The sequence below is a fragment of the Eumetopias jubatus genome, unplaced genomic scaffold, assembly GCF_037043125.1.
Source record: "Eumetopias jubatus isolate StellerSeaLion01/CBP00866 unplaced genomic scaffold, mEumJub1_p1.0 scaffold_12, whole genome shotgun sequence".
NCBI lineage: Eukaryota > Metazoa > Chordata > Mammalia > Carnivora > Otariidae > Eumetopias > Eumetopias jubatus.
Window position 1 is genome coordinate 27,689,266 of NW_028274818.1, and position 20,970 is coordinate 27,710,235.

The 20,970-nt window shown below is 39.0% G+C and overlaps 1 protein-coding gene across 2 annotated transcripts in view; it reads left to right on the forward strand.

Annotated features, from left to right (window-relative positions):
• The window catches only part of KDM5B (lysine demethylase 5B), an 80,942-nt gene that overhangs the window by 51,240 nt on the left and 8,732 nt on the right, over window positions 1-20,970 (forward strand). For both annotated transcript variants that reach the window (XM_028120125.2, XM_028120126.2), the window contains exons 13-23: window positions 2,499-2,618; window positions 3,648-3,842; window positions 7,095-7,276; window positions 7,433-7,557; window positions 8,739-8,889; window positions 9,046-9,160; window positions 9,585-9,940; window positions 10,987-11,125; window positions 14,927-15,106; window positions 15,758-15,916; window positions 19,899-20,384. In XM_028120125.2, coding sequence (XP_027975926.1) covers window positions 2,499-2,618; window positions 3,648-3,842; window positions 7,095-7,276; window positions 7,433-7,557; window positions 8,739-8,889; window positions 9,046-9,160; window positions 9,585-9,940; window positions 10,987-11,125; window positions 14,927-15,106; window positions 15,758-15,916; window positions 19,899-20,384 — 2,208 coding nt within the window. The remainder of the gene's footprint in view (window positions 1-2,498; window positions 2,619-3,647; window positions 3,843-7,094; window positions 7,277-7,432; window positions 7,558-8,738; window positions 8,890-9,045; window positions 9,161-9,584; window positions 9,941-10,986; window positions 11,126-14,926; window positions 15,107-15,757; window positions 15,917-19,898; window positions 20,385-20,970) is intronic.

Here is a 20,970-nt window from a genome sequence, read left to right on the forward strand (position 1 = left end):
GGCTTCCTGTTGGAGAATGCTCTGAAAATATTTTGGGAGGCCAGACTGAAATGTATGAAGTTGAGGGGTCCATCTCAGTTAGCTAAGTCAAATGTAAATGATACATTTACTGTGCTAAAGTGAATACCTAATGTTGCTGTGACCTAAATTTCATGCTTTGGGGTTCATAGGCTAGTAAATGGGGGCAGATGGAAAGGATTTTTCTTTGAGGGATAATTATTCATGGACAATAGCTTAGAAAATAATGACCAGTAACTACAAAAATGTCACCATCTCCTCATTGGTATTTTCCACATTGATTTTTTTCCCCCTCATATTGATTGATGTTTCTGATTTGTTATGAGTAACTTGCCCTAAATGGGAACTCTGGCCAAGGATCTCAGTTATTAAACTGAGGAACCTTTGGGGCTTGATTCTGGACCACAGAGATGAGTGAACCTGTGCATCTGGGGACTCATAGTTTAAGGGAAAAAAGGCAGATAATGTTTATACAGATAATGGCATGGTGGTGTGGTTTGACAGTGGTATCAACTAGGAGACTGACCCGTTAACTCTATGGAGAATTAGAAAGGACCCATAATGACCGTTTGAACTAAAACTTGGAGCTCTGATAAGGAATATTTTTGGCAGATTTGGGGTGGAGGGGAGGAAGTACTCAGTAGAAGGGATTGTGCTCATGTGGTGTAGGTAGTGGTCTCCAAACTTCTGACTACATCTAAACCCTGAATGGCAGGTTACAACACATGTGGCTGATCCTCATCCCCAGAGTTTCTTGTTTTGTTGGTCTGGGTGGTGCCCAAGAACTTGCATTTTCAACAAGTTCCCAGTTGGTGTTGATACTGGTAGTCCGGGAACTACATTTTGGACAACCACTGATGGAGAGAGAAATATTGAAAAGATACTTAATTTTATTCTTTCATGGTTCAGTCTGAGGATTTGTGTGCCTGGAGGAGTATAGTCTTTTTAAATTAAAACTTTATTGAAGTACAGTTGACACATATCATTAGTTTCAGTTGTACATCATAGTGATTTGACAGTTCTATACATTGCGAAATGCTCACCACAGTAAGTGTAGTTATCATCTGTCACCATACAAAGTTATTATTGATTATATTCCCTATGCTGTACTTTCATCCTTGAGACTTATTTTTATTATTTTTTTTATAACTGGAAGTTTGTACCCCTTAATCCCCCACCCCCTCCCTTCTGGCAACCACCAGTTTGCTCTCTGTGTTTATTAGTCTGTTTCTGGTTTTGTTTATTTGTTTTGTTGTGGTAGATTCCACTTAGAAATCATGGTATTTTTCTTTGCCATATTTCACTTAGCATAATATAATACTTTCTGGGTCCATCCATGTTGTGAATGGCAAGATTTCTTTCTTTCTTTCTTTTTTTAATGGCCGAGTAATAATTCCATTCTGTATTTATTACCACATCTTTATTCATTCATCTGTCGATAGACACTTAATGTTACTTCTATATCTTGGCCGTTGTAAATACTGCTGCATTGAACACAGGGGTGCACATATTTCCACAGTGGCTGCACCGATTTACATTCCCACCAGCAGTGTACGAAGGTTCCCTTTTCTCCACATTCTCGCGAAGACTTGTCTTTTTTTGATATTAGCCATTCTAATGTGAGATGATCTCTCACTGTGGTTTTGATTTGCATTTTCCTGATGATTAGTGAAGTTGAGCATCTTTTCATGTACCTGTTGGCCATCTGTATATCTTCTTTGGCAAAATGTCTGTTCAGGTCTATTTTTTAATTGGATTATTTATCTATTTATTTATTTTTGGTGTTGAGTTGTAGGAGTTCTTTATTCTGGATATTAATCCCCTATTGGATGTATCATTTGCAAATGTCTTCTCCCATTCAGTAGCTTGCCTTTTCATTTTTATTGATGGTTTCCTTTGCTGTTCAACAACTTTTTAGCTTGCTGTAGTCCCAATAGTTTATTTTTGCTTGTTTCCCTTGCCTAAGACCTGTCCAGGAAAATTTTGCTAAGGCTAATGTCCAAGAGATTGCTGCCTTATTACAGATGTTTTTTGAGTGGGTGGTGGGAAAAGGGGACTTGCTGGAGGGAGGGAAGTTTGAGGCCTAAATCAAGATCTCTTTATGGGATGATATACTTGAAGAACAGTGGAATTTCATTAATTGGTGGTAGGAGATGCTGTTTTGGTATAATAATATTAGAATATTCTTAATTGTAGTTATATTTAGATGTGTCCTAATCCTGAGTATAGCTAAATTTTTGTAGTAAAATCCTAGTAAAAGCCATGTTTTCTGTTCAGGTACTAATCAACCCTCATAATCTGGGATGCTACTCCATCTTGTGGCAGAATTGAGTAGCTCTCTGATTATTTTACCGTAATTCTTTTTGTTAGCTCACTTTTAATTGGAAGAAAGCTTCCCTTTCTGGAGAATCATCTGATAGTCTGTGTCCAGATTGTCTTTCATGAATGTCATTAAAGATCCCCAATTTCTGTCTCTTTAGGTTTACCGAACTAATCAGTGTGCTGGGGAGTTTGTGATTACATTTCCAAGAGCCTACCACAGTGGTTTTAATCAAGGTTTTAATTTTGCTGAGGCTGTTAACTTCTGCACTGTTGATTGGGTATGTAATTATGACTTAGTGAGCCTTTTCAAATGTATTGTTTTCCTGCAGAAATGGCATATACTACTTTAAATCTTTCACGTGTGGTTGCTTAAACCTGTTGCTCCTCAAATGGCTGGTCTACAAATTGCTTACCATCCACAGTGGGATAAAGCACTTGGCACCACACTGTAAATCAAGCCTGTACTAACTAAGCACACTGCTCAGTTCAGCTGATAAGTTTTTCTTCTGTAAAAGTTTGGCTTGATGAATAAATGAGTGTTGACTTACATTTTGGGCAAAATTCAGTATTGTTGCAAACTCCTAACAAAGAGTTCTATCTTAAGACTATACAACACTAGCTTAAATTATCTACAACACAGCAATTTTTAATGATGCATTTGGTTTTAGTTGTAAAATAGAATTTTTATATTAGTATTAATACTTTTCATTTACATAAAAAGATTTAGTTTAAGTATGTGATGTTAAATCTAATGAATTATAACCTTGTTTCAGTGCTTTACTGAGTAATAGTACTAGCTGTATCTAAAATTATTTTCCATTATGTAGTTTGGAGCATCATTGTTCCCTGAAGTAGGTTTAACCACACCAGTTCAGCATAGTTGTTTCAGGAAATGTATAAATTCACATGTCCATTTAGATTGTACATTGTTCTGGACATTAATACATTGTTAATATATTGGGTTTTTTAAAAGTGTCTTTATTTAATTAATCTCTACACCCATTGTGGGGCTGAAACTCACGATCCGAAGATCAAGAGTTGCATGCTCTTTTGACTGAGCCAGCCAGGCACCACCCACCGTACATTGGGTTTTTTAAACTGCTTTTTAATTAAGGTACCTAATGTGCCAGATCCTTGAGATGCAAAGATTAAAAAAGGTGCAACGCCTCTTACAATCTGGCTATAGGGTTGATATATGTATTATGACCCAGAATATGACCTTTGGTAATTTGATAATGGTCAGAAGTCTTTGGAAATAGGAAGGAGAAAGATGAATGTCACATATTATCCTCTGTCTTTTGACACAGCTACCATTAGGCCGACAGTGTGTGGAGCATTATCGCTTGCTTCACCGCTATTGTGTATTTTCCCATGACGAGATGATTTGCAAGATGGCTTCCAAGGCTGATGTACTAGATGTCGTAGTGGCTTCAACTGTTCAGAAAGACATGGCCATTATGATTGAGGATGAGAAGGCTTTAAGAGAAACTGTCCGTAAATTGGTAAGGTTTCTGGAATCCCAGTTGCATGTCTCTGGGTATTACTTAGTAAAATTCTTACACATGTTAATTCCATTTTAAGAAGTCTTTTCTTAGGCTAATTTCCTTTAAGACTCATTCTCATAGATGTGTGTTAATATCTCATTGTGGTTTTAATTTTCTCTAATGGCCACTCATTTACTGAACACCCAATCATGTATGTACATATTTACTCTTTGTACATGTATCTCTTTGGTGAACTATCTGCGCAGATATTTTCCCTCACCCCCTTTTTTATTGGATTGTTGTGAGATTTCCATTCATTCTGTATACCAGTCCTTTATCAGAGAAGTGTTCTGCAAATATTTTTTCCAGTCAGTGGCTTACTTTTTCAGTCTCAGAGCACTGTCTTTCTGATAGCAGAAGTTTTTAATTTTGATGAAGTTCAATTAAGCAGTTTCTTTTATGCATCTTTTGGGGGGGGAGGGCAGAAGGAAAGGGAGAGAATCTCAAGCAGAGTCACCGCTGAGGTGGGCCTCGATCTCACCACCCTGAGATCACAACCTGAACTGATGAGTCAGATGTTTGACCGACTAAACCACCCCTTTGTCTTTATGTTCTTAAGAAATCTTACCTAACCCAAAGTCACAAAGACGTTCTCCTGTTAGTCATCTAGAACTTTTAGTTTTAGGTTTTACATGTAAATCTTTAATCCATCTCAGGTAATTTTTATTTATGGTGCAAGGTGTGCGTTGAAATTATTCTTTTTTTGCTTGCATATGGATTTCTTATTGTTTCAGCACCATTTCTTGAGAATAACGTTCTTTTTCCATTGAAATGCCCTGGCACCTTTGTTTTGAAGTCATTTCCCCACACATATATATATGGGTCTATTGCTAAACTTTGTTTTATTCTCTTAACCTATGCATTTATTCTTTCTCTTAACCGTATGGTCTTGATTACTCTACTTTTCTCATTTCAAAAATTGGTTTGGCTATTTTAGTTCCTTTGCTTTCCATATGAATTTGAGAATTGGTTTATAGATTTCTACCAAAAATCTTACTAGGATTTCACTGGGACGCCATTAAATCCATGAATATAGTTGCGAGAATTGATATCTTAACAGTGTTGAGTCTTCCAATTCATGGACATAGCATATCCACCATTTATTTAGGTCTTCTTGAGTTCTTTCATTATTTTGTAGATTGTAGCACACAGATCTTACACATATTTTCTTGGGTTTAAAATGATGTACTTTATGTTTTTTTTTTTTTTTTTAAAGATTTTATTTATTTGAGAGAGAGGGAATGAGAGACAGAGAGCACAAGAGGGAAGAGGGTCAGAGGGAGAAGCAGACTCCCCGCCGAGCAGGGAGCCCGATGCGGGACTCGATCCCGGGACTCCAGGATCATGACCTGAGCTGAAGGCAGTCGCCTAACCAACTGAGCCACCCAGGCGCCCTGTTTTTTGATATTATTATAAATGATACCTTAAAAATTTTTTATTTAAGTTTATTGCTAGTATTTATAAATACAATTGACTTCTGTATATTGACTTTTTATGTCCTGCAACCTTGCTAAACTCAGTAGTTCTATTGGCTTTTTTTAGATTGTTTTGGGACAGTGGTATCTGCAAATAGTCGTATTAACTTTTTTCTTTAAATTTTTATTGTTATGTTAATCACCATACATTACATCATTAGTTTTTGATGTAGTGTTCCATGATTCATTGTTTGTGTATAACACCCAGTGCTCTACGCAGAACGTGCCCTCTTTAATACCCATCACCAGGCTAACCCATCCGCCCCAACTTTTTTTTTTTAATGTGACTTTTTAGATAGAATCCTTGAATGTTGGCTCTCTGAAGCCTGTTACAGACCAACAGCAAGCTTATTCACCTTCCCCTGATATTTTACAGTTAGGGAAAACAATGCCCAGAGGGTTTAAGTGCCTTACTAAGGTCTTAACATCAATAATGGTAACTCATTTGTGGAACTTTGAGAATTTACAGTTTTTTTCCAGATATGGAAACCAACAAATTAAAATTGGGTGAACTGTATATGATTCATTCTCAACTAAGATCCATAAAGTTGGTCCTTATCTCATTTTAAGTAAAAATTGCAACCATTTTTATCTCGAAGTCCTTTTTAATGATCAGTTCCAGTTCATTTATTTATTTATTTATTTAGATTTTAGATTTTATTTATTTGTCAGAGAGAGAGCGAGAGAGCACAAGTAGAGGGAGCAGCAGGGAGAGGGAGAAGTAGGGTCCCCTCTGAGCAGGGAGCCCGATGCAGGAGTCGATCCCAGGACCCTGGGACCATGACCTGAGCCACCCAGGCATCCCCTGATCAGTTCCGGTTTAAAACCAAAATTCATTCACTAGTGGTTTCCTTACTCTCCTCTGTCTTTGTTGGTCCATGTAATCAGCAGGAAGTAAAGTGGTCAGAATAAAACAGATGGTTCATAAATTGACTTAATCAGATTCTGGCATTCTCATGGTTGGATTTGGATCCAGTTTTGGATAAGGAGAAAAGGTGGTCAAAGCTTGATCTTTCAGTGACAAAAGGTATATCCTAGGGAGGGCTCTCTAGGTGTTACAAACTACAGTTGAAATTTACTTTTTAAGACCTCATTTTTCTTGACACTGTTTCAATTAGGAAGTGATTTATTATGGCTTTAGTGTCTTGTACATATTTCTGATATTTTCAGATAAATAATATCCCTTTAGGTAACTTAGCATGTGAAAGCTAATTGACTATTCAGCATCTTCCCATCAGTAATCCTTTCATGATAGTCTTTTCATCTTCTTTCCTTTTTATTTACTGTTGTTCTTTTTATGGATTCTCTAGCTACCAGTATTACTCTGACATCCTGTATAATATTTCCTCTGAAGTAGAAAGTATATACATTTCTTTTACTCCTTTCATCTGTACCCAGACTATGGGTAGAGCCAATTTGGAGTAGAATAAAGAGCAAATCTCAATAGTTAACAGTCCTATTAATAACTGTTTTCATACTCTGATCAAAATGGCCAAACATAAGGATCTGCCTTGTCCAAAAAGAGGTTCTTTCCAAGCAAGTGAGGTATTTTACCTTGCCCATATTTGCTAGGTCATTGTTACTTTTACGTATTTTTAATCACACACTCCTGTTTTGGTAAGGCTCCCCATACTCCCTTTTTTTTTTTTATTTTAAAACAACTATTGCATGTTTGTCTTGGGGGTTGGTGGATTATATTATCCTTTGGAGATCTCTAAAGTACACTTTATTCTAGGGAGTAATTGATTCGGAAAGAATGGATTTTGAGCTGTTGCCAGATGATGAGCGTCAGTGTATAAAATGTAAAACCACATGCTTCATGTCTGCCATCTCCTGTTCTTGTAAACCTGGCCTGCTTGTTTGCCTCCATCATGTAAAAGAATTGTGTTCCTGTCCTCCTTATAAATATAAACTGAGGTGAGTAGGAAGAATGGTCTTTTCCTATGGAAAACCCTAAATCCTTAATGAAAGCTCAGTGACATTTCTGTTCTAGGATTGAAATACTGAATATAAAATGTATGATTTTCTCCAAACCCAAATATCTCAAAACTAAGTCTGCTATTCTGTTTCCAGGTATAGATACACTCTGGATGATCTCTACCCCATGATGAATGCACTGAAACTTCGAGCAGAATCTTACAATGAATGGGCCCTGAATGTGAATGAAGCTTTGGAGGCAAAGATTAACAAAAAGAAAAGTATGTGGTATACAAAATGTGGCTTGCTGATTGGCAAATTGGGACTGATTGTAATGTAGCTAACGGAGTTATCAATGAACAGATTACTTGAAACAACCTGACTTTGTCCTTGTTTAGTTCCCCTGTTTAACCAGGTTTATGGAGTGTAAGCAGAGAAAATTTTAAATCCATGAGTGGATTAGGCAGATGCCCTTAGAGGAAAATCTTGATAGATGAATTGTACAAGATCATATTTTTTTTTAAAGATTTATTTATTTATTTATTTGAGAGAGAGAATGAGATATAACATGAGGGGGGGAGGGTCAGAGGGAGAAGCAGACTCCCTGCTGAACAGGGAGCCCGATGCAGGACTCGATCCGGGACTCCAGGATCATGACCTGAGCTGAAGGCAGTCGCTCAACCAAGGCGCCCAGGCGCCCCAAGATCATGTTTTTAACAAAGCCACCCAGGCGCCCCAAGATCATGTTTTTAACAAAGATCATATTGTTAGGAAACGGAATAACCTTTACACCTCTTATCTCAGAAACAAAAATATTTCACGTTTTATATGGAACCTTAGAAAAACATTTTTAAAATGTTTTTTAAAATTAATATAATCCACCAACCCCCAAGACAAAGGAAGCATGTTATTAAATTAGGAGTTTCTGGTTTATCACCTTTTAGTGCTAATCAGAGTCACAGTTTCTGTCTCTTGTTATTACCTTGAATGTCAGGACTTCCTTTCCCATCACTTATAAAGTGCAGGAGAAAGGACTGGTCTATGCAACAATGAGAAGTCTACATTTGCCTTGTTTTGACAAGTCCATTGTTTTCCATCTCTGAAACATTTCCGCATTTTTTAAAATATTTTTTTAAAAGGTTTTTAAAAATTATTTATTTATTTGACACAGAGAGAGAAACAGCAAGAGAGAGAACACAAGCAGGGGGAGTGGGAGAGGGAGAAGCAGGCTTCCCACTGAGCAGGGAGCCCGATGTGGGACCTGATCCCAGGACCTTGGAATCATGACCTGAGCTGAAGGCAGATGCTTAACCAACTGAGCCCTCCAGGCGTCCCTTAAATGAACAAATTCATTAATGATCGAAAACATTGCAAATACAAAAGAAAACTCTCCTTTTGAATTTCATACCACTCATAATAAACATAATGATCACAGAAAAAATGACTTTTTCTTTATTCCTAGGCCTTGTCAGCTTTAAAGCTTTAATTGAAGAATCTGAAATGAAGAAATTCCCAGACAATGATCTTTTGCGTCACCTTCGCTTAGTCACACAGGATGCAGAGAAGTGTGCTTCTGTCGCACAGCAGCTGCTTAACGGCAAAAGGCAAACTAGGTATGTACTTCCGTTTGAGTTTGGACTCTTTGGTGACTAAACGTGAGAACCTGTTGTGACTAGTTTTTCCTTCTGTCCAGTATTCCTGTGACATTGAATCTGAGAATGGTGAATATATCATATTCTCATGGCTTTTTTGGGCCCTTGTCTTTATAGATACCGATCTGGTGGAGGAAAATCCCAAAATCAGTTGACAGTGAATGAGCTCCGACAGTTTGTGACACAGCTGTATGCACTTCCATGTGTCCTCAGTCAAACACCTTTGCTAAAGGTAACTCTTAGGGATATGTGGGGAAGTACTTTGGTATTCCTCTAGTTTGTAAATAAATTCAGTGGACATGATTAAGTCATCTTGGGTGGTTAATTTGTACATTTATTTGCAGATGTTTTTAAGTGTGTGTGTGTGTGTGTGTGTGTGTGTGTGTGTGTGTGTGTGAATAAAGAACAGGCCTACAAAGGAGACATAAAGTTGGAAATTTTTACCTTAAAAGTAACCACCTGCTACTCCTTGCCGTTGGTAAAAGGTCTGTTATAGTCACTTCTTTTAGCTGTCATTTGGCTTATATATTATCTCATTTGCCCATACTATAGCTAAAATCCTATGAGATGCAAGTCACATTGAATATGTATTGAAGATTCTAAAGAATCCAATTACTGAAATTACTATTTTGATACAACAACCTGTGTTTTTTTAGGATCTCTTGAATCGTGTAGAAGATTTCCAACAGCATAGCCAGAAATTGCTCTCTGAGGAAATGCCCAGTGCTGCAGAGCTGCAAGACTTGCTAGATGTCAGCTTTGAATTTGATGTTGAACTTCCACAGCTTGCTGAGATGCGTATCCGTCTGGAGCAGGCCCGTTGGCTAGAAGAGGTGCAGCAAGCTTGCCTAGACCCCAGCTCCCTTACATTAGATGATATGAGACGTCTCATAGACCTAGGGGTGGGTCTGGCCCCATATTCAGCAGTGGAGAAAGCAATGGCCCGGCTTCAGGAACTGCTCACAGTGTCAGAGCACTGGGATGACAAAGCCAAGAGTCTTCTCAAGGCCAGGTAAAAAAACCAACTCACCTCTCTCTTCGGGAAGGTTGGGTAATACCTTCATCTTAGAGCAGTAGAGCACAGTGATTGGCATGTGACCAACGTTCAAAAGCTGCAGCTATACATGTAGAATACATGTAGAAATAGTTGAGATGTTTGGGGCTGCTTTGGAACTTGAGTAAAAGAGTATTAATTTTCTTCTTACTTTACTGATTGAGAAATGAATGATTCAAATGGAATTGCCTTTTCTAGAGTTGTTTTAATGAAATTTCTTTGGATCCCAATGATACCATCTTTGAGAGAAGAAAAAGTTTTACAAATAAGTGAAAAACTATTTTAAACCCACAGTTAATAAATAAGTTCCCAAGGAGTCTTACTGACACCGTTCTGTAAAATGAAGATAGTGCCAGTAATTACCAACAGGAATAGGAATGTACATTTTTGCTGTTCCTTAGTAATTCAGGACACCTTACCTGTGTTCGAGAGATTTGATTGGACTCAAGTATACCATCTGAGGGGAGAAAGATCAGCCCCTCCCTCATTTTGCTTTCTAACAGATCTTCATAGGTCCAGTTGATAACATAAAGTACAAAAAAAAAAATACATGGTTACAGACATTCTTTTGTAATCCTAAAATAGTGGTCATTGAGCAGAGAGCACATTTTTTGATACTATGCTTTTGGTATGTTGATACCCTAGAGAATTTAAATTTTCTTAGTGAAACGGTATGAATCTTGACAGTGTATGTAGTTCAACACGGTAAATTATCATTAAGTTACCTTCTGCAAATGAAAAGTTTGTGGTTACAGCAGCATAAAGTCAGGGATAAGTAGAACTTAAATGTTTCACTGGGTCATTTCCTTTATCTTAGACGCTCTTAAGTTTTATGCAGACATTTGAAACTCAATTTGATATCTAGTAGTTATTGACATTTGAAAAAAATTTATTTGCTGTACTGAATTTCTTTTTAAATGGTCTTTCTAGCTTACTTAGTAAACCTTAAGAAAAATGAACCACCATAAAAATTGTTAAGTAGTTCTTATATTTCATTTTTGTAGACCTCGGCATTCATTGAACAGTCTTGCTACAGCAGTTAAGGAAATTGAGGAGATCCCTGCATATCTGCCAAATGGTGCAGCTCTGAAAGACTCAGTGCAGAGAGCCAGGGACTGGCTTCAGGATGTGGAGGCCCTGCAGGTTGGTTTAAGAAAAAAATGTCTTGGGGCGCCTGGGTGCCTCAGTCGGTTAAGTATCTGCCTTTGGCTCAGGTCATGATCCCAGGGTCCTGGGATGGAGCCCCACATCGGGCTCTCTGCTCAGCGGGGAGCCTGCTTCTCCCTCTCCCTGCTGCTCCCTCTGCTTGTGCTTTCTCTCTCCATCAAATAAATAAAGAAAAGAAAAGAAAAAAGAAAAAAGTGTCTTGAGTGTATAAGTGCATCTATGAAGAGTAATAATTTAATAAAGGGTACTGTGTTGGATCACACCATGCAGATTCAGTCTTTTCGGTTGGCCAGATTAATAATTTTATTCAACCTTATGTAAATGTACTTAACCCACCTATTGTCCTGACCAGTTGGCTCAAGTATTTAAAGTTTAGATAATTCAACCAACTTTTTTCTGGGAGCTTGGGATCCTCTTAACAAACTTGAGTACTTGGTTAAGGATTGAAGATAGAGGGGCGCCTGAGTGGCTCAGTCGGTTAAGCCGCTGCCTTCAGCTTGGTCATGATCCCAGGGTCCTGGGATTGAGCCCCACGTTGGGCTCCCTGCTCAGCGGAGAGCCTGCTTCTCCCTCTCCCTCTGCCTGTTGGCTCTGCCTACTTGTGTGCATGCTCTCTCTGTCAAATAAAATAAAATCTTAAAAAAAAAAAAATCAAAGAGAAAGCTAAAAATGGAAGTTGTGGGGGAAAGGTAGTTTCTGATCTTTGAGTACAGTTGTCTCTTGTTGGCTTGTTAACAACTTCGAGTACAGACAATCAAGAGTAGCAGATTTAGTGAGTCTGGTTATATGATTACAAGGCGAAAGTAGGCCGGGGCCTAGAATTTTTCACCAACTAGTGACTTTTTTTTTTTAATTTAAAGATTTTATTTGTGAGACAGAGAATAAAGAGAGAGAGAGAGCATGAGATGGGAGAGGGTCAGAGGGAGAACAGACTCCCTGCTGAGCAGGGAGCCCGATGCGGGACTTGACCCTGGGACTCCAGAATCATGACCTAAACCAAAGGCAGTTGCTTAACCAACTGAGTCTCCCAGGCGCCCCTCACCAAGTAGTGACTTAAAGTGCCTCCCTACCCCTACAAAAGAAATGAAACTTAACAAGTTCCAAAGTAATTTGCACTAAGTATATATGGTCCTATGTTTGATGTCCTACTTAATGACTTGCCTATACGTTAAAAAAGAGTTAGATTCAGGCACTCCTGGGTGGTTCAGTTGGTTGAGCATCTTCCTTTGACTTAGGTCAAGGAACTGGGTCCTGGGATCGAACCCCGCATTGGGCTCTCTGCTCGGTGGGGAGTGTGCTTCTTCCTCTCCCTCTGTTCCTCCCCCTGCTTGTGCTCTCTTTCTCTCCCTCTCTGTCAAATAACTAAATAAAATGTTTTTAAAAAAAATTTAAAAAAAGTTAAATTCACTTGTAGCATTATTAAGGTACAGACAAAAGGCACTCTGTGATTTACCCAATTGCAGCTGGATAACTTCATTTGAAAAGTGGTTGGTGGGGAGTGTCTTCCTTTATCTTTGTAATCTTTGTAAATCAGTAGGTCTTATGGACCTATTGAGAAAAAAAGATCTTTGAATTATTTAATGGGCTAGTTTTTTAAAAAATTTATCTCATCGTTGAGTCTCAAGTTCTGTTTTGTTGAAGCCATCAGATTCTAAGAATAAAAAATACCTGGTTTTCTGAATATTTGTCTAATTTTAAGTAGTGCTAATTGATTAATTTTGTTAACAAGAAATGCCAAACCAGATTTAGCCAGATGTTTGCAACAAAATATCTGGTCATCAATTCTAGTTAAAAGGGAAGAGAGAAGATACTGTTGTTTGATAAATATTATTACTTAATTAAGGGGTGACACCCCAGCTAGCCAAAGAAAAACCAAGGGAAGTATTTACTGTGTACATAAACTTCCTTAATGGGAGTTTTAGATGCAGGCTGTTGTTAATGGTGGTTGGAACTATAGTTGATTAGTTTTAGTCACAGTCCCCCTTTTTACTTATGATTGGTGGCAGCCAGAAAGGCAAGGTGAGGTCATTGCAATAAGAAGAGATGAGCATGTGAAGTCAGAAAGAGGACATATTTCTGGGTAGGCTTACTCTATTTATTTTGTAATGTGTATACTACTTAGTACTGTGTTTTCAATAGTGCCCACAAGGACAAAAAGCAAGTTTTGCTCCATTTCTGAAATAATAGCCTGGCCTTTACTTGCATCATATACTTAAGGACTAATGGAGAGATGTGACTAACAACAAGGAGCCTCTTCATATTTAGTGGATTATGTATTTTACAATGTTATTCAGTATTCTGCTTTACACATAGGAAGCATTCCATTTATTTCTAAATTAAATATTAAAGACAGCATGTAGTTTGTGAGCCACTTTTCTTAAGTGTCTAGCAGAACATTTACACAGTTACAGTTCCAATCCTGTAAGAATAAATACCAAAAACAGTGAAACATCAAGTTCCTAGTCTATATTCAGTTTTCCCCAATTTTCCCAAAAATTTCCCTTCTGGTTGTTTAGGCCACCACCACATGTTATACCTTATTGACATATGTCCTTAAGTTTCTTTGAATCTTGTGGTGTTTTCTTCCCTACCCTACTTTCTTTCATGTCACTGTCTAGAATAGTTACCTCGTGGTAAGTTCTGCCTTCTGGATTTGTCTGGTTATTTCCTTGTGGTGTGTTCTATCTTCAGTGTTTCCTCTAAATTGGAAATTAGTTTCAAAGAGTTGATGGATTGAAGTTAAATATTTTTTACTTAGAATAACATTAAAATATCAGGTGATACTGTATACTTTGTATTGCTTCACATCAGGAGACACATTTGGATGACCTGCTTAGTGAAGCTAAGATTTACCATTGTATAGAGGGACACCAGTGCTCCCCACACCCAACCTAATGTTTTTATTCTTCTTCCAGTTTGGGTCTCTCATTCTCAAAATGTGGTGCCAGGGGCACCTGGGTGGCTCAGTCGGTTAAGCGTCTGCCTTTGGCTCAAGTCATGATCCCAGGATCCTGGGATAGAGCCCTGCATCGGGCTCCCTGCCCAGTGGGGAGTCTGCTCCTCTCTGCCCCTCTTCCTGCTTGTGCTCACTCTTTCTCTCACTCAGATAAATAAGTAACATCTTAAATGTGGTCCCAGTACCAAGAGCATCAGCATCATCTGGAAACTTGTTAAGAAATGTAAATTCATGGACTCTTCCCTGGTGACCTGAATCAGAATATCTGTGGGTGGGGCCCAGGAAACTTGTTAAACAAGCATTCCAGATTGTTCTTAATGCATATGAAAGTTTGAGAACCAGTGGGACTTTTTGCCTCATTTTAGTTTTCTGAATAATTTATACTGAGTTACTTCATCATTGGGTGGATTGGAGTAAAATATTGTTGCTGTTAACGTAAGTCAGTGTGTGAAAACCTTTTGAGTTATTGCAAATCTACATTTCTCTTTAATTTTTTTCAAGCTGTTTATAGGTAGGGATCAAGATGACAAGTGAATTTAGAAGGACATAAAAAGTCAACAAAGAGATCACAGTGTATGTCCTGTTCATAGTTGTATCCTTGGGGACTAGCACAAACTAGGTTCTTTTAAAGTATTTGTTAAGTGAAGGAAGACACGTCACCCACACCTCCACTACCATTGGTCAGCTGGCAGGTTTTGTCCATCTCTATGAAGTTAACATGTTGAAATAATGGAGTAGGTCTACTCTGAATTGTGCTTTTCCCACTTTGCAGAGAAGTATTCTTTTTTTCTAAGTTGCTACAATTTTTCTTGACTCATTAGGTTGGAGGACGTGTGCCAGTGTTAGACACGCTCATAGAACTTGTTACCCGAGGCCGATCTATCCCAGTACACCTGAATTCTTTACCAAGACTGGAATTACTAGTAGCTGAGGTTCAGGCTTGGAAAGAATGTGCTGCTAATACATTCTTGACTGAGAATTCTCCCTATTCTCTCTTAGAGGTAAGTTTGCAACCAGCCCATCTACAAGACCTTCGGATCTCTTAGCTTGTAGAACATGCAGTCCCTTCCCTCACAAAGGTGGCATCACTGACTGATCTACATTCTGGGAGTTATTTTTTTTTTCAGTAGAGCCAGGGAGATTCTTCTGAACTGCCAGTGAAATAACCTTTAAGTGTTACCTGGATACATTTGGGATAACATTCAACGTCTAAAGAAGAACATTTTTCTCATTGAAGTTCCTCAGTCTGGGTTGAAACTGGACTTTTTTTAACCTTGGCCATGCTGCACCATTTGCATTTAATAAGCCTGGTAAATAGTCTCATCCACCTCTCATAAAGTGCTAGAGTTGCACTTTTTGTATTTTTTGTAAGCTGATACTGGTAGTACATTATGACTGGAATTGGTATATATCACATTGAACTTAACTGTTTCATCCAATCTATAATCAAAGTCAATGTTTTGTGAAATTCATTCCCTCCCTCCTTCCCTTTATAGAGGAGAGTTTTCTGGCTTTAGAGTGGCATGTGACAGAGAAAATGTTAGATAATAAGAAGTTTACATCCTTCCCACTGCTTAGGCTTTTATTGTGGAGCTTCCTAAGGCTTTATCTGAAATCCATCTTACTGGTAGTTGTGCTTTGCCCCACATTAGGTGCTGTGTCCTCGATGTGACATTGGCCTTTGGGGATTGAAGAGGAAGCAGAGAAAGTTCAAGGAGCCCTTGCCAAGTGGAAAGAAGAAAAGCGCCAAACTAGAGAGTCTGAGTGACCTGGAGAGAGCTTTAAGTGAAAGCAAGGAGACTGCTTCAGCTGTACGTAGTGGGGCTTTTTCTTCTTTCTCTGTTGCTTAGGGAGGATGATTTCTAACCCTTTCTTGTTCACAGGGATATTGGTAAGGTATGTAAAAGGATAACCTTAAGAGTACTCCGTTTTACCAAAAAGACTTTTTCTGAAAATTGTCAAATGTAAACGTTTTGAGTAGAAGATACATAGAGGTGCAGCAGGTACAGGGAGGGCCTCCCAGTCTGAGTTCTGCAGACTCCGTCTTGTCATTGCCTGTGGGTTGATCCCAGGATGCTGACTGCGGGTATCAAGGTTAACAGATAACAGATAAGTGAAACTGTACTGCCAACTTACTAATTTACAACAGGAAATACACATAAGGGGTGCCTGGCTGGCTCAGTGGGTGGAGTGTGTGACTCTTGATCTCAGGGTTGTGAGTTAAAGCCCCATATTGGGCGTAGAGCTTACTAAGTAAGTAAGTAAAATAAATACACAAACACATGTGCTTAAAAAATACATTTAAAAGTGTATTGGATACCTTTGAGTCTGACTACATTTAGTAAGCACTGTTGATTCAAAGCTGGTATCATCATAAGAAGCTGAAGCAGAGTCTAGCTCGTGGTCAGTGAGCCCCACAGTATTAGAACAAAAGAAGACAGGTAATTTGGATGCTTAGATTTTTTTTCTTTTATTGAGCTATAATTGGCATATAACATTATGTTAGTTTCAAGTGTACAGCATAATGATTTGATTGATCACCACAATAAGTCTAGTTAACATCCATCACCGCACATAGTTACAAACTTTTTCTTATGGTGAGAACTTTAAAAATCTACTCTTAGCCGCGTCCAAGTATACAATATGGTACAGTATTAACTGTAGTCAACATGCTGTACCTTATATCCTCAGGACTTATTTTATAACAGGAAATTTGTACCTTTAGACTGCCTTTACCCATTTAGCCCACTCCCCACCCCCTGCCTCTGGCAGGCATTGATTTGTTCTCTGTAACTGTGGGTTGTTTTTGTTGTTGTTGTTGTTGTTGTTTTTGGATTCATACAATATTTGTCTTTGACTCATTTCACTTAGCCCAACGCAATTACAGTCCATCTATATTGTTGCAAGTGGTGAGATTTCCTTTTTTTTTAACGGCTGAATAATATTCTATTGTATGTACATACACCACATCTTCTTTATCCATTCATCCACTGATGGACACTTAAGGTGCTTCCATGTCTTGGCTACTGTAATAATGTTGCAGTGAACATGGGGGGGTGCAGGTAGCTTTTTAAAAAAATTTTTATTGTTATGTTAATCACCATACATTACATCATTAGTTCTTGATGTAGTGTTCCATGATTCATTGTTTGTGCATAACACCCAGTGCTCCGTTCAGTATGTGCCCTCTTTAATACCCATCACCAGGCTAACCCATCCTCCCACCCCTCTCCCCTCTAGAACCCTCAGTTTGTTTCTCAGAGTCCATTGTCTCTCATGGTTCATCTCCTGCTCCGTGCAGGTAGCTTTTTAAGTTAGTGTTTTTCTTTCTTCAGATAAATACCCAGAAGTGGAATTGCTGGATCATTTGGTATTTCTATTTTTAATTTTTTGAGGAGCCTCCATATTGTTTTCCAGAGTGGCTGTACTGATTTACATTCCCACCAACAGTGCACAGAGTTCCCTTTTTTCCACATCCTCACCAACATGTGTTACTTCTTGGCATTTTTGATAATAGCCATTCTCCTAGGTGTGAGGTGATCTTGCATTGTGATTTTGATTTGCAGTTTCGTGGTTGACCATCTTTTCATGTACCTATGTCGTCTTTGTATGTCTTCTTTAGAAAAATAGTCCTATCCTCTGCCTATGTTTGTTTCTTGCTATTAAGTTGTATGTGTTCTTTATCTATTTTGGATATTAACCCCTTATCAGGTATGTGCTTTGCCAATACTTTCTTCTATTCTGTAGGTCACCTTTTAATTTTGTTTGTTTACTTTGTTGTGCAAAAGCTTTTTACTTGGATATAGTCCCACCTGGGTGCTTTAAGTGGCACAAAGTGTTGCCCACTGTAGAGTTGGACTATCCCAGCTCCAAGGACTAGACTAGATGGGATCAGTCTCTGGTCAGGGCATCTTTTTCGCAGTCTGTTCCTCTATAGCTACCTGACTTCTCTGGTGACTGACATGGATTGCCTTGATTTATGTATTTTGACACAGACTTCCTCAGGGCATATTTGTATATTGAGTCAGTTTCTAATCAGATTGTGCTGTTTGAGCATCATTCTGGTTTTTTTAAGGAGCTGCTTTCCACTGTTATTTCTGTGGTCTGTTTTTCTAAAGCCACTGTCTGTTTTGAACTTTGCATGCTATATCTTTCAGAGTCTAGTCTCTGCCCATCTAGTGTATGAATCCCTGGCTTAAGAACTTATACATTACCTGTTGATTTCATAGTAGAACTCTGAAAGACAAGCTGTTTGCTCCCCATTTGTGAGTTCTAGGAAGGCACCCTGTTATCACATAACCCGTATATACTGCCTGTACATTGTTTTTGTCTACAGAAATAAGTGGATTTTTAAAAAATATACCAAAGGTTTGTTACCTAATTTACTTCCAGATCTTTTTGTTTCTTCCTTAATCATTCATACATTTTCTTTCCCATTCCAAAAAGAAATAATGGAGAGTTCATTCTGGCCTTAAGACTCAGGGCACCTCATCTGGTGAATCATTACAGGTCTGATGGTGGGTGGGTGTGATAACTGGGAATGGTTTTAACTGTGACAGATTAACGTTTTAAGGATTTGGGAATAGAATTGGGGAAAGGAATGGTTCCTGCAGCCTGTAGCTTTTGTTTCTAGAGGGGAGAACTCAGTTTTAAAAATCGGCGCTTCCCCCCTCCCACATTTATCTGTATTTCTATATCAGTGAAGTGCTGGAGGAGGACTTCGGTGGTCCAACCTTTTATTGGGGAAACTGGATATTAAGTTCAAGGTGGTAGTGGCTAACTCTTGACGTAGCCAGTGATTTTAGTTTATCACATTTAGATAGCTTTTACTTCATGGTGCATAATGAATAGATCTGTAATACCTGGACCTGTTTATATATTGGATACCTTGTATAGTAGATGCTTAGTCCGTTCATGTGAAGGTTTCACTTAACAGACATCTTGTAAATATTGTTCAGGAATATGTTCAATGTCACTCTAGCTTTTTACTTTGAAGTTGGTTCTGTTTATGTGTTATTTTCAAGTCACTTATACAGGTTAACTGAACTCCCCACTTTCGTGGGACATGGCTCTCGTTTAGAGAGGAAAGACTTTACAGTTTGAGTATACCTGCCACTCTGCAGAAAAGCAGCTTGCTTTTGTCTGTGCCCTAATGAGCTTATTTTATATAAAGCATGCACGTGTGTGCGCACGTGTATGTAAGAAAAGTCTGGTAAAGTGCTTTCTGTTTAATTATCTCATGAGGTATCCAGTTTCATTATCTACAGTGGCTGTGTCCGGCCCATGTATAAGGCCTTAATGTTAAAGATAGTAAGAGGCATAAACTACCATTGTGTAGTGGCCGCTTTAGAGACTTTTCTATCCAAAGTACCTCTCTAAAAGAACACAGAAGCTAATGGAACTATGAAAACATGGAGAACCCCAGGAATTAGTGCACGTAGAATGTGAAAAGCCTCTATCTTTTAAGAGAAGTAAATGTGCAAGGAAGTTGGACCTTAAGAAGTAGTATGTGCTCAGTAATTGCTCACATTGTTCACTGTGTGCCCGGCAGAGCGTGCTCTATCACAGGGCTCTCAAGTAATCATCACTGCAGCCCTGGGAGATGGACTGTACTATTAACTGCATTTTATACATGTGAACATTTAGCCACAGTGGAACATGCTGCCCAGGGCCATTCAAATAACTCAGTGAGACGGAGCCAGGATTTAAATGTAGATCATCTACTCTAGGACCCTTGAGATTTAGGAGAGGGCTAAATTCTGACATTGTCCTTGATTGTTAAATCCTTTTTAGATGGCAACACTTGGGGAAGCTCGGCTAAGGGAAATGGAAGCCTTGCAGTCTCTCAGACTAGCCAATGAAGGGAAGTTGCTGTCACCTGTCCAAGATGTGGAGCTGAAAGTCTGCCTATGTCAGAAGGCCCCAGCTGCCCCCATGATACAGTGTGAACTCTGCAGGGATGCTTTCCACACTAGCTGTGTGGCGGTACCCAGTATTTCACAAGGCCCCCGCATCTGGCTTTGTCCCCATTGTCGGAGGTCAGAGAAACCTCCATTAGAGAAAATTCTGCCCCTGCTGGCATCCCTGCAGCGTATCAGAGTTCGCCTTCCTGAGGGAGATGCACTTCGATATATGATCGAAAGAACCGTGAACTGGCAACACAGAGCCCAGCAGCTGCTTTCATCAGGGACTCTCAAATCTGTGCAAGATCGACTGGGCTCAGGACTATGGTATAGCAGATGGCAAGCTTCAGCAGGACAGGTGTCTGAGACAAACAAGGTGAGTCTGGACTTTTCTTTGCCAGTTACTGGTATCTGCCAAGCTCTGTCCCTTTCCCCGGCACCTTTCACTCTGGTACTGTTGCTGTTCCTGGTGATGGCTTGACTGGTGCCAGTGCTCACTTTTCAGCTCCCCGCTTTGAGGGCTCTGTGTCCCTAACCGTGTTGTTTTCGTTTTCTCTGTTCCTGGCACTCAGAAGGTGTCTCTCAGGCAGTCTGCTTCTGGAGAGCAGATTTCACCTTTCCATAGATATGTATAGTTTTCCCATTTATATGTATGAATTCCAGATACATATTTAATATGTATGAATTTTTAGAATTTTTGCGTGACTGCTTTTTTCCCCTGCTTCCTCTCATGTAAGTCCCTGACTGGAGGGGGACGTGCTTTCTGCCTTGTGTCTCTTACTGCCCCTTGAGGAAAGAGTAAGTTTTGAAGTGTCTGAGTACTGTGTTGCTTCAGAGGAAAGGCAGTGGGTTTCATACCATCCATGATCTTTCTGCTATAAAAGCAAGATTCTTCTGACCATCCCTGGGATGGGCAGAGTTTTTTGTCTTCTTCCATAGAAGGTGACTGCAGGAAAAGAATG